The sequence below is a fragment of the Cyprinus carpio genome, chromosome B23 (genome assembly GCF_018340385.1).
Source record: "Cyprinus carpio isolate SPL01 chromosome B23, ASM1834038v1, whole genome shotgun sequence".
NCBI lineage: Eukaryota > Metazoa > Chordata > Actinopteri > Cypriniformes > Cyprinidae > Cyprinus > Cyprinus carpio.
The window spans coordinates 5493590-5505104 of record NC_056619.1 but is presented as its reverse complement, the minus strand read 5'-3'; the positions used below and the strand labels follow the sequence as shown (position 1 = coordinate 5505104).

Genomic DNA, 11515 nt, shown 5'->3' with positions numbered 1-11515 from the left:
AGCCCATTTCTGAGAAGTACATAAAAAGTAAACTAAAAGCATGCTTTCCTATTTTTAGTTTAAAAGAAGTATACTAATAGCACACTTGTATAAACTTCTTTTTCGTAAGGGTATGTGTACTTTTTTTTTCTTGTACCTGTCATGTCTTTACCAGCTGTTCAAAATCCTTACTGCGGTTGTGGCTAGAAGGGATACAGCTAAAACCGGAAGCTAACAATAAATGTAATTTTCTACCTATTAGATTGTGTTTTACACCTGTACGTTTACACCTACCCCTTACAATAATGCAAAAACAGTACTTATTGTTGTACAGTGTGACAAAAATTAAGCTAACTGATGCATGTCCAGTATCCACAGCTGTATCTCTTCTAGCCTTAACCACTTACTGCTAACATTTTGACCATTTTTTATATCCTCCAGCAAATCCTATGAAATGTAAGCTAATACCTATGAAACTAATAGATCTAAATATTTTTCTATATATAAAAGTATTATATTTACATGCCTCAAAAATCAGACATGGTTGACAAAACATATAGCTTAGAATATGATTTGGAAATGCTTTTGAATGTTTTAGATGCAAAATAATCCTTTGGCTCTTTGTCAGATGTCAGATTATTAACTAAGAACACAAACAGCATGGTTGTTATGACTTAAATATTTATGAATAATCAGAAATATCTGGAAAATTATATTCCAAGAGAAAAATGTATAAATTCAACATAAAAAACAACATTTTAAAGCAACAAAAGTTCATACAGACATTTTGGTTCATGTGACAAAAATAATTTATATCTTAAATTGTTAAATTAACCTATTTAAAATGTCCACAAGTGGTTATTGTACTACAATGTGCAAAAATGCAGGTGCATTTGAGAATGTGTTCCAAAAGATATTCTCAAGCTGTTTGCTAGAATAAAAAAAACCCTCTAGAGATTGTCTTAATGAAGTGCATAGGCACTGAAGGTCCAGTGCAGTGGATCTTTCTCCTCCTGAAGAGATGTCTCACGGTGCTTTGACAGTGATGTTGGCGACTCCGTGCACCTGACGTAGCTGACTGCAGTCGAGTGACACTAGAAGTTTCTGTGGGCCGGCCTTCAAAGGAATAAACTTCTCTGTCAGTGTCATCGTGGCCAAACTTTCGATATTTCTGAGAAAAAGAACAAGAGAGAGAGAGAAAGAGAAATCATGTTGCCATGTTTTGGTGAAATTTCATACACAAAAATATATATTTGCATGAATATTATACTGTTATATTGAGTTATTATGGCTGTAAATGGGTTAACAAAATGTGTTACATTCATACCTTTTGTATATATATATATATATATATATATATATTATATATATATAGTTTTTTTTTTTTAAAATAATGTTTAAATAAACTTTTTTGTTTTTTAACATTAACGTTCAGTTAATGTTTTGGGGTCAGTGAGATTTTTTTTTTATTAATTAACTAAAATTAATTTATGAAATTAATATTTTAATAATATATTTTATTCAGCAATGTCATATTAAATGATTTCAAATGCATTTCAATCCACTTCAAATAAATGCTGTTTTTTGAACTTGCTGTTTATCACAAAATATCAAAGTATCATGGTTTTCACAAAAATATGAAGCAGTGCAACTGTTTTCAACATTGATGATAACTGAATAGTAATACAAATAATAATAAATCATAAATAATAACAACTGTAAAATAATAATTATTATTATTGTTGTTGTTGAATTTTATGATAATTAAATAACTGAAATGTTTCTTGAGCGGCAAATCATCAGCTTTACATCACAGGAATAAATTACATATTAGAATATATTCAAATAGAACCTTTTTTTTTAAAATTGTAATAATATTTTACACCAGTTACTCTTTGTATTTTATTATTTATCCTATGAATGTGTTAGAGACATTAAAACATCTTATGGACCATCATAGACCGTAGTGAAGACAACAGCTCACAGTTTCATTATTTAAGTTCACCATGACCGTCTTACCCGTAGGAAACCTCCCTGACACTCTGCAGTCCCAGTCCTTCAAAGCGAAACTTCACATTCTTCAGTGTGATCTTAAGTGGATTCCGGAAAACAACCGTAGCCTTCATTTCTTTGCCAACTACAGCGTCCCCTTCAGGCTGGGAGGTAAACAAGCACACATTTACAACAAGAGATGTAAGTGAGATTTCAAAGTTGATCTCATTAAACGAATTCACCCAAAAAGTTCAATTAATTTACCATACATATCAACCACCATGCATACACATGGAACATTTTGAGTTTAAAACAGAGAAGTGTTTTAAACTCACTGTGATGACTAGGTCTGGTGTGCGCAGTCTGAACCGAAACTGGGTGGCCAGAACCTGTTTGGTCTCAGTGACACGTCCAGTGAGTGTGAGCATCAGCATGGCCTGGTCCACCAGCTGGTCTTTATAATCATCATAGAGCAGACACCACTCCACAGTCTCAACTATGAGTAAGAGAGGAAAAAATCTCTAACTGGCAACAGTAATCCAATATGAATTAAAAGCGATATTATTGCCTGAGTTCTCTCACCTTCATTGGGTTGGAGTTCAACAGGTACCTGGTCTTTCTTCACTGTAGCTTTATACACCCCAGTATAGTACATAACGGTAGCCTGGCCATGGATGGAGAAAGTGCGCAGTTCTGAGCTTGTGTTCTTTACGGTGATGAGCAGTTTAGCATCTGCACCAAGCTGAGGTTCTTCTTCATCCATGGTGATCTGGATGGTGACATCGTTAGCACTGGAGATGTTGTAGAGCCCTGCTTTAGAGCCATACTGACAGGCAGTCTCCACAGCAATGCGCTCTTCCTCTGAATCTAATGAGAGGGACAGCAAATGTATGGAATAGTGACGTGACACTCATGTTTGTCCAGATTTATTTATTTAAAAAACGAAGAATCTGGACTCAGTCCAGAAGAACTGTGGCAACATCTCCAAGACTCCTGAAGAAACCTACCCGCAAAGCTACAGTACTGTTAAAAGTTTTTGGCACTTAAAAACTGTAAAAGTAAAAGTGAGGATGCTTTCAACATTTGGTGTGATCGCCCTTTTGTCCGGAATACATCGTTTTTCAGGTAGCTTTTCAATTTAATTGTAATTATATATATTTTTTTTTTTTTACCTTCTGCGTGTTTGTAGAGGTGTGTGATGTCCTCACGTTCATCAGAGCCAACAGCTTTAGTGCTGATGCAGTGACCTATTGCGTTCTTCTTAATGTGGACAGGAGTAAAGGTACCATCAGCAGTTCGCTGCCAGTACACTTTATCACTGTTCACTGAATAAATAGAGCAAAATATTTAGTACCTACAAGTCTCTTTGGGCCTCATTTAAAAAACTAACTAAAAGTTATAGAGGTTTAGGTATACCTCTGCAAATACAAATGGTGTGTCATGCTTGAGGTAAACCTGTCCATTCCGGACAGCAGCAACAGAAGCGGGACCGCAGCGGAAAACACCCTGACTGGTCTCCTGGGGGGTGGCATCTACTACTTGCCACCCCCCCATACCTGCGGGTAGGTCTGGACGGGCCATCCAGCAGTCATTCCACACATGGAAGTTCCTGTAGACAGGGACATTTGTATGTTTAATGCCATTTTCTGATATGCACTTTCAGATTTGTGCAATTATAGTGTACTCTTCAAAGTTTGAGACAGTTTTGTGAATCAATTTTTAACTAACCAGACAGAATCTTGATTGTACTCCTCAATCGGCTCATAGTTCTCGTCTAAATACACGTCTGTTGTCAAGGAAACATCTGTGTCATGAGCAGACTCGAAATTTGTAACGCTCCGGGTTGGAATCCCTAAACATCTCATTACTGAAAATAGGAAATAGACTTAAGTGTTATGCTCAAGTCAAATGGATGTTTTCTTACTCATTCTCAAACACATATTCATACCTGAGGTGGTGACCCCAGAGAAGACCCAACACTGTCCGTATCTAACCGGTGTTCCTCCATTTTCATAGTACTGTCTCAGAATGTCACTGCTACCGCTCCAGAATGTGGGAGCCGTGCCATCATCATACTTACCCGACCAGTTGCCTACCAACACACCGCTGTCATCAGGAGAGTTAATCTGTCAGACGTAGGACAAAAGTTATTCTTCTGTTGCATTCAGATATTTTTAAGTGGTTGCATTTTTGCATAGTTCAGTAATGAAACACTTTTTGAGTTCTTTCAAGCTGACAGCAGTCAATCAGTCTCTCTTTTCTATCTATTTCCTGCTGTGTGCCATGATAATTTTCTTTAGCCCTCCTCCTCCCCAGCACCACATGTCTAGATGTACTACATTAAAAATAAATGTTCCAAAAAGGGTTTTTTTTTTTTTTTTTTTTTTTGTGATGCCATAGAAGAACCCCTTTCAGTGAACTGTTCCTAAAAGAGTGCAATAAATAAATAAATACCTTTTTAATAATTTAAAGAATCTTTTTCCACTACAAAGATTCTTTTGTGCACTGCAAAGGTTAAACCGATGTTTAAGTTTCTTTATGGAACTATAGATGCTAATAAATGATCTTTTGGAAAGTTTTATTATGCAGCATGTGTCCTAATCCCTGTAAAGCTGGTTGCACATGTAGATATCACACAACGGAGGCATTACGATCAGTTCAAGGCCATGGTACAAAACCAATCTAATCACCAAACTGTCAAAAGTTCACTTTAAGAATGAACAAAATGGTGTGGAAGTTTGAGTCTGAGGTTTAAAAGAACATTGCAAATTGAAAAATTGCAAAAAGAAAGGTTGATATAATTCTCTATTGTATATCCTTAATTGTGACCTCCTTAATTCTGAGTATATTTCAGCAGGACTGACCGACTCCATTCTTATAACAAAATCTATTTCAAGAGTTGTCATGACTGAAATAAAACATTGTTCAAATTATCAAACATATCTGCATTTTTCCCTCTTTAGAAGAAATTTGTTTGTTAATATTAGCAATTAATAACAATTAAAGGATTGGAACAAGCTATCAATGTTTATGTTTACATTTATTTCAATCATAGACAACTCATATTTTGAGCATGTTAATGGATAGGGATAGTTCACCTCCCCCCCCCCCCAAAAAAAAATAAATAAATAAATAAATAAAATAATAATAATATAAAAAAATCTTACTCACCCTCATGTCATTCCAAACCTGTAAGGTTCATCTTTGGAACACCAATGAAGATATTTTTGATGAAGTCCAAGAGCTTTCTGACCCTGCATAGACAGCAACACAACTGAAACATTTTATGGCCCAGAAAATTAGTAAAGCCATTGTTAAAATAGTCCATATGACATGTGGCTAAACAGTAATGTTATGAAGCTACGATAATACGTTTTGTACAAAAATAATTTCTTCTTTTCTGTGTCAGTCTTTGATGCACATTCACGAGAGTACCACAACGTATATTCTCGTAGCTTCATAACATTACAGTTGAACCACAGATGTCTCATGGGCTAATTTAATGATGCCCTTTCTACCTTTTTGGGCCTTGAGCATGTCAGTTGTGTTGCTGCCTATGCAGGGTCCGAAAGCTCTCAGATTTCATCAGAAATATCTTAATTTCATGTTCCGAAGATGAACGAAGGCCTTACAGGTTTGGAATGACATGAGGGTGAGTAATTAATGACAGAATGTGCATTTTTTCCCTTTTAGCACTAAGGCTTGCAGTATATAGCCTGGGATGTGCTGCCGCTGCATGAATATGCATACATAAATCCCGTAACAGGTGTAGACAGGTGGAGCTGGGGGAGGTAGAGGGTTTTCAGAGAAACTCTACACTGCACAGCAGGTCCAGCTTACAGTGAACACACTGAACCAGACTATTTAAATACTGAGCAAGCAAGCACAGTTGTGCTATAAAGTAAATGATGTTAACTGCAGGTAATGGCACCATTTAGAGTTTCACAAATGAAATGGATATTAATTAGATATTAATGTGTCATTATAAGTGGACCCCAGTGGAAGATAATAATGTTATGACTCCTTTAATAGGAGCATTCAAACTCACCATTGCAGACAAAAGCCTGACCACATTGATAGGATCTCCACATCCTGAAGCTGGGGCTCCACTGCGCTCCAGCAAAAACAGACATGCAGGAAGAATGCCCTTATCAAACTATAACACAAGGAAGGAGCAAATCTTTCAGTTCATTTAATCTGGAGATTTGAAATCTGATTTTCTGCCATATGTTGAAGTTAAGAAGGAATCTATTTAACTAGTCACTTTATCTTTTATTAAAACACTAGATGTATATGGATCGATTGCTCAGACCTGGCCAAAATTCCACGGCCTGTCTCCGATCTGGCTGTCCGTTCCATAATAGATTAGACCCATGTCATTTAAAACATACTCTTTCCGCTCTTCCTCATTGTCCATGTACACAGAGTCATCTAGGAGAGAAAGAGAAACGGGATGATTCAGCGTCTCGGAATGAATTCTTTAGAGTGTGATGAAAGGAAATAACAATAAAAAGGAGGTCCAAAAACAGGACAAAACAGGCCCTGAAACTTTTACTTGCATTCACTTTATTTATTAGTCCAAGTCATTTTTGTCCAAATAATGGATGTCACAATTTAAAAGACTGCTCACGTTTTTGTAATCATACGTTACGGAGTGAGCAAAATGAGGGAGACAGCAACATATTATGCTAGTGGTAATTATAAAAAGTTAAATAAATTGAATATCAGTTTAATAGATCATGTAAACATTATAACATTAATGGAGACAACTGCAATTGTCAAGATCTGCCTAAAAATTCAAATTTTTAGGCAGGATAAAGACATTTGATGTTTTTAAAACATTCTACTTTTCAAGTTAGATTCATTTAATGTTAGATGAAAGATATCTAATGTCTAACATATCTAATAGATTTACAGTTAGATTTGTCACTAAAGGGGACTGTACACATGGAATGTGCCAGATAATATCACACTACAGCTATTTTTTTTGTAATTATGTCTTGATGTTGTCATTCTCTCTCTCACCCCACCCTTGTTTATACCTTCGCACCAGGGGTTGAAAAGCATGTAGATGTCGTTGTCGGGACTGTACGGGGACATGGCCTCGCCCGTCGGGGAAGATGTTGCAACACAGAACTTGTATTTGCCAATAGCAGCAGTTGGTGGGGAGTTGACAGAGAGTTTTATTTTGTTGCCTTTCTGCTCCACCACCTTGGCCTCCCAGCAGTCATCCTGCAGATCTTCAACCAAAGGAACAATCACATGTGTGCCTTTGGAGACATCTGGGAGATTACCTGAAAAAAAAAAATATATAGTGGCACATAAACATATTTAGTGACAAATTCAAAATTAGTTAAATTGACCATATCCATAGACATGATGTATACACAATTGTTCAAAAGTTTGGGGTAAGTACATATTTTTTTTTTTTTTATGTTTCTGAAAGAACTCTCTTATCCTCACAAAGGCTGCATTTATTTGATCTTGTGAACTATTATTGTGATTTATAATAATTGTTTTCTGTTTGAATATATGTTAAAGTGTCATTTATTCCTGTGATGCAAAGCTGAATTTTCAGCATCATCACTCCAGTCTTTATTTATTCTTATTATCAATGATGAAAACAGTCATGTTGCTTAATATTTTTGTGAAATCAGTGCTTTTATTTGGAAACAATGTAAAAGTATTTACTTCCATTTTGAATCAATTTACTGTGTCCTTGCTGAATAAAAGCTTTAAAAAATTTAATAAAATATAATAAAATAAATAAAATAAAACTAACCCCAAAGATTCGAATGATAGTGCATGTTAATCAATTAAATTTTTAGTTTAAACAAGAAGAATGATTGCAAGTGATGTTATTGTGCACATATACACAAACAACACACAGATTCAAGGTGAGCATGCTTAGGCTAGTAGTAAGGAGGCAAAACTCACCTAGTTTCAGATCTAGTTTAAGTTTATCTGTCTTTGAGTTGAAAGCCCGTGAGAGCTCAATCAGCATCTGGAAGGTCTGGCCTCTGCGGATGATGAGGTGTTCGCTGTGATAGCGATCCGTATGATGCTCCAGACGGTTCTGTTCTTTGGTGGATTTGAGAAGGTCTATGGAACGTACCTCCAGTAGAGTATCTGATAGAGAGAGAGAGAGAGAGAGAGAGAGAGAGAGAGAGAGAGAGAGAACAAGTTTTGATGTTACGTGTTTTATATTTATATACAGAATTGAGAATTCTGTTATCATTTGGCTGTCTTACTTCTATAGAACACAAAAGGATGTTGTCCATACAATGTTATTATAAATATCTTCCTTTGTGCTCCATGGTAAGTGAATGATGACAGAATGTTCATTAGTAGGTACATATATAATATTTATTCAAGAGTTATTTTTTGGAACCAAATCACTCTCTGCCCAGTGCACTGCATGTGTGGTTAGGTTACCTGTGCCTGTCATCCCAATGCTGTCTCCATTATTCGTGGGATCTTTGGGGTCTACATCAGGTTTTTTGCGGCAGCAGCAGCGCTGGCAGCACTGTCGAAACCATGTGCTACATGTCCACTTTGTGTCTGGCTTCTCTAGCTTCACCTTGTCTGGATCCTCCAGTGTAAGAGTACTGGACGGAAAGCGGCCAATGGCAGAGCGGTTTCTGATTGATAATGTTTCTGCAGGCATACTGGGAAATAAAACGGAAAACTGGGCATTTCCGAAGGTTTTAGACAAACCCACAATCTTAAATACGAATTTCTCTGTTCTTTTCCAATATTGTTCCTTCTGACTCAATTGTTTGTGGTATAACATGATATTTTGAGCAACATTTAAGTCTATTCTTGTTTGAAATACACTTCAACAACCGTTTTTTTTTATTTTCTTTTTTTTTTTCACGGAGGAACTTCAGCCCCTCCAACTGATCATGTTTTCTTTTTTAACCCCAAAATACTCCCCCCCCCCCTTTTTTCACTATTCAACAATTACTAAATACTTTTGATGTAATCACTTTTCACATTCATGTATTCATTTATTTTGTGAGCATGGTGTAATAATAATGTACAGTCAGCCGGTTATAATTGCAAATTAAACTCAGATCAGTTGATTAATATTCAAACGTTGATTTCCTGGACACAGTTTCTACTTACATAATTATTTTAACTCAAAACAATATACGTTCAATATACGTTCAAATTAGTCAATATACTGTTTAAATCTTTATAGTATAAGATTATTTTTTTTTTTTTTTTGTAGAAATAAATTATTTTATTCAGCGAAAGGTTTATAATGTTTCAAAAGATTTATATTTCAAATAAATGTTGTTCAATTTTATATTCATCAAAGAATCCTGAAAAAAACCTACATTTTCACTAAAATATTATTATTAATATAAAAAATTTACATTATCTTAAAATGTATTGAAATAGAAAAAAAGTGACTTTAAATTGTAAAACATTTCACAATATAAAAATTTTACTGTATTTTATTTTTACTGCATTTTACTGTATTTTACTCTATTTTTAATCAAATGAATGCAGCCTTGTTTAGCATAAGTGACCGTTTACAGTTAGTTTACAGATACTCATAATCTGGGTTAATTGTGCATAATTGTTTTTTAGTTTATTTTTTTTATTTTTATTTTACAAAAATTGACACTGTTAACTACAGTTTCCAGCAAAATACCATTGTAGTGCTAATGCAAACACAGTATAATGATCTTATGATGGAAACTACTTATGTTATATTTCAAGTTTCTGAAGTTCTGTCTGGTTTTAATCAGGAATCCTTTCAGATGAGTTCCTTTAATATAACAATGAAGAGTTTTTCTTACTTGTTTGCTGTCCTTAGCCGTTTGTAAGGGTGTCAGTCCTGTTTATGTCTGTCTCCACTCTAAAAATACCATGTGAGGGATTGAGCGGTGATCAGTGCGACTCACTCAGCGTTCAATTTAGCACTGAACTGAAGTTTCTAGCTTTTAGCATTTTATGTAGGGGTAGAGCTTCTGCGAAGATTGCGTGAGAACTGGTTTAACAGGATGTTTAGCATTCTGATATTTAATGCATGCAGTGTAAGTGTAATCCAAGGGTGAATGTGAATGAAGATGACACACAGATTAGCCTGGTCAATACCTACCTACACCTACACACCTTTTCTCTGAGAAGGCAAGGGTGACAGTAAGACAGTTTTTATCAAAATGAAATAAAAATACTAAATATAAAACTGAATTTATGAACCATTCATTTTCATAATAGTGCACCAACATCATTGGATGAAGTTATAGAGGGATTCAGCATTGTGTGTTAATGATACGAGCAAACTCATGCAGACCAAACACAAGTCACTCCTAAAGTCACTATAACAACCACACGTGAGCATGATTAATTACTTATGATATAATTTCTCCAACACACGTTTAGTGAAAGTTTGTATATCTGGTTTTCTGTGGTGTTTGGGCAGGGCACGGGAAATAACAAAGAGTATCAGCCCAAAGAAAACATTTAATCACAGCTTCATCATACCGTTGGCAGCAGAGTATGTCACAATCACACAGATTAATCAGTTAAATCACAACTTTGTCAACACATAAGTGCATTCTGTGTGAAAGGCCCCTAGCGATACTGTACACACACGTCATCTGTTGACATTTATTCATTACAACTCAACTGATTAAACATTTTTAATATATACATATTACTGTCAGTCCTGTTACTTTTAAGGGTAACAGGTTTTGACTTGTGGGTAGCAGGGATGACATAGATAAGGTGTCACCTTGTTTTTGAAGATTGTCTGTGTAAAATTCAAACATTTTAAAAGTCACCCTGGCTGTATTATTGAGCAAAGAAAGTCAAACCAAATTTCACCATCGAGATCTTGGTCTGATTTCAAATTATCACAGAAAGACCAAGATCTGATCATCTTCCTTGCCTAATAATTGAACCAGACCAGTATATTTTGAGTTCTGTTAGAGGACACAGACAAACAGATGGAACACATTATCTAATTACAATACCCTTGAGACATTAGATCTCTTAGAAATGTAAAGTTCTAAATCAACAATGAACTGACTTAACCTGAAGAACTGACTGTTTACGGTTGTCATACAACTATGCCAAGTAAGTGCAAAACAATATAATGCAATTTAAAATGGTAAATCTTTACAGTAATGTAAACAAATATGTGTAGTGTGGTGAAGAATGTGTGTCCTGTCATCCCTGTTACTCTGTCAATCCTGTTTCTGTCATCAATTTCATAAAAATATATTTGATCCAACCATCCAGGTTTTTCCATTGTAACTTTAACTATATGTTATTTTGGACAAAGCCCTTTTTTAACCTCTTTTGAAAAATAATAATAATAATAATAATAATAATAATAATAATAATAATAATAATAATTATTATTATTATTATTATTATTATTATTATTATTATCATCATCATCATTATTATTATTATTATTATTAATATATATCTTAATTGGCATGTGGTCACCCTCCAAAATTTGGATGTTCTTGTTCATCTGAATGACAAATATAAAACTATTTAAAAAAAAAAAAAGAAAAAA

The 11515-nt window shown here is 34.8% G+C and overlaps 1 protein-coding gene across 1 annotated transcript; it reads right to left on the bottom strand.

The window, feature by feature from the left end:
- Positions 1 to 645: 645 nt before the first annotated feature.
- tgm1 (transglutaminase 1, K polypeptide) lies at positions 646 to 9930 on the bottom strand. The gene is made up of 14 exons (XM_042750849.1): positions 9783 to 9930; positions 8407 to 8639; positions 7909 to 8100; positions 7014 to 7265; positions 6284 to 6402; positions 6020 to 6127; positions 3920 to 4097; positions 3700 to 3838; positions 3388 to 3580; positions 3144 to 3297; positions 2554 to 2838; positions 2307 to 2467; positions 1999 to 2135; positions 646 to 1150 (listed from the first exon to the last, which is right to left on the bottom strand). Exons 2-14 carry the CDS (start codon positions 8636 to 8638, stop codon positions 1006 to 1008), a joined length of 2295 nt encoding a protein of 764 aa, XP_042606783.1. The 5' UTR covers position 8639; positions 9783 to 9930; the 3' UTR covers positions 646 to 1005.
- Between the last annotated feature and the right edge of the window lie 1585 nt (positions 9931 to 11515).

Coding starts and splice junctions, on each gene's coding strand:
- tgm1 (XM_042750849.1), bottom strand. CDS start 8,638: ATGCCTGCAGAAACATTATCAATCAGAAACCGCTCTGCCATTGGCCGC. Junction 2,468..2,553: donor TGAACTCCAACCCAATGAAG/GTGAGAGAACTC, acceptor TCTTACTCATAG/TTGAGACTGTGGAGTGGTGT. Junction 2,136..2,306: donor CACCAGACCTAGTCATCACA/GTGAGTTTAAAA, acceptor TTTACCTCCCAG/CCTGAAGGGGACGCTGTAGT.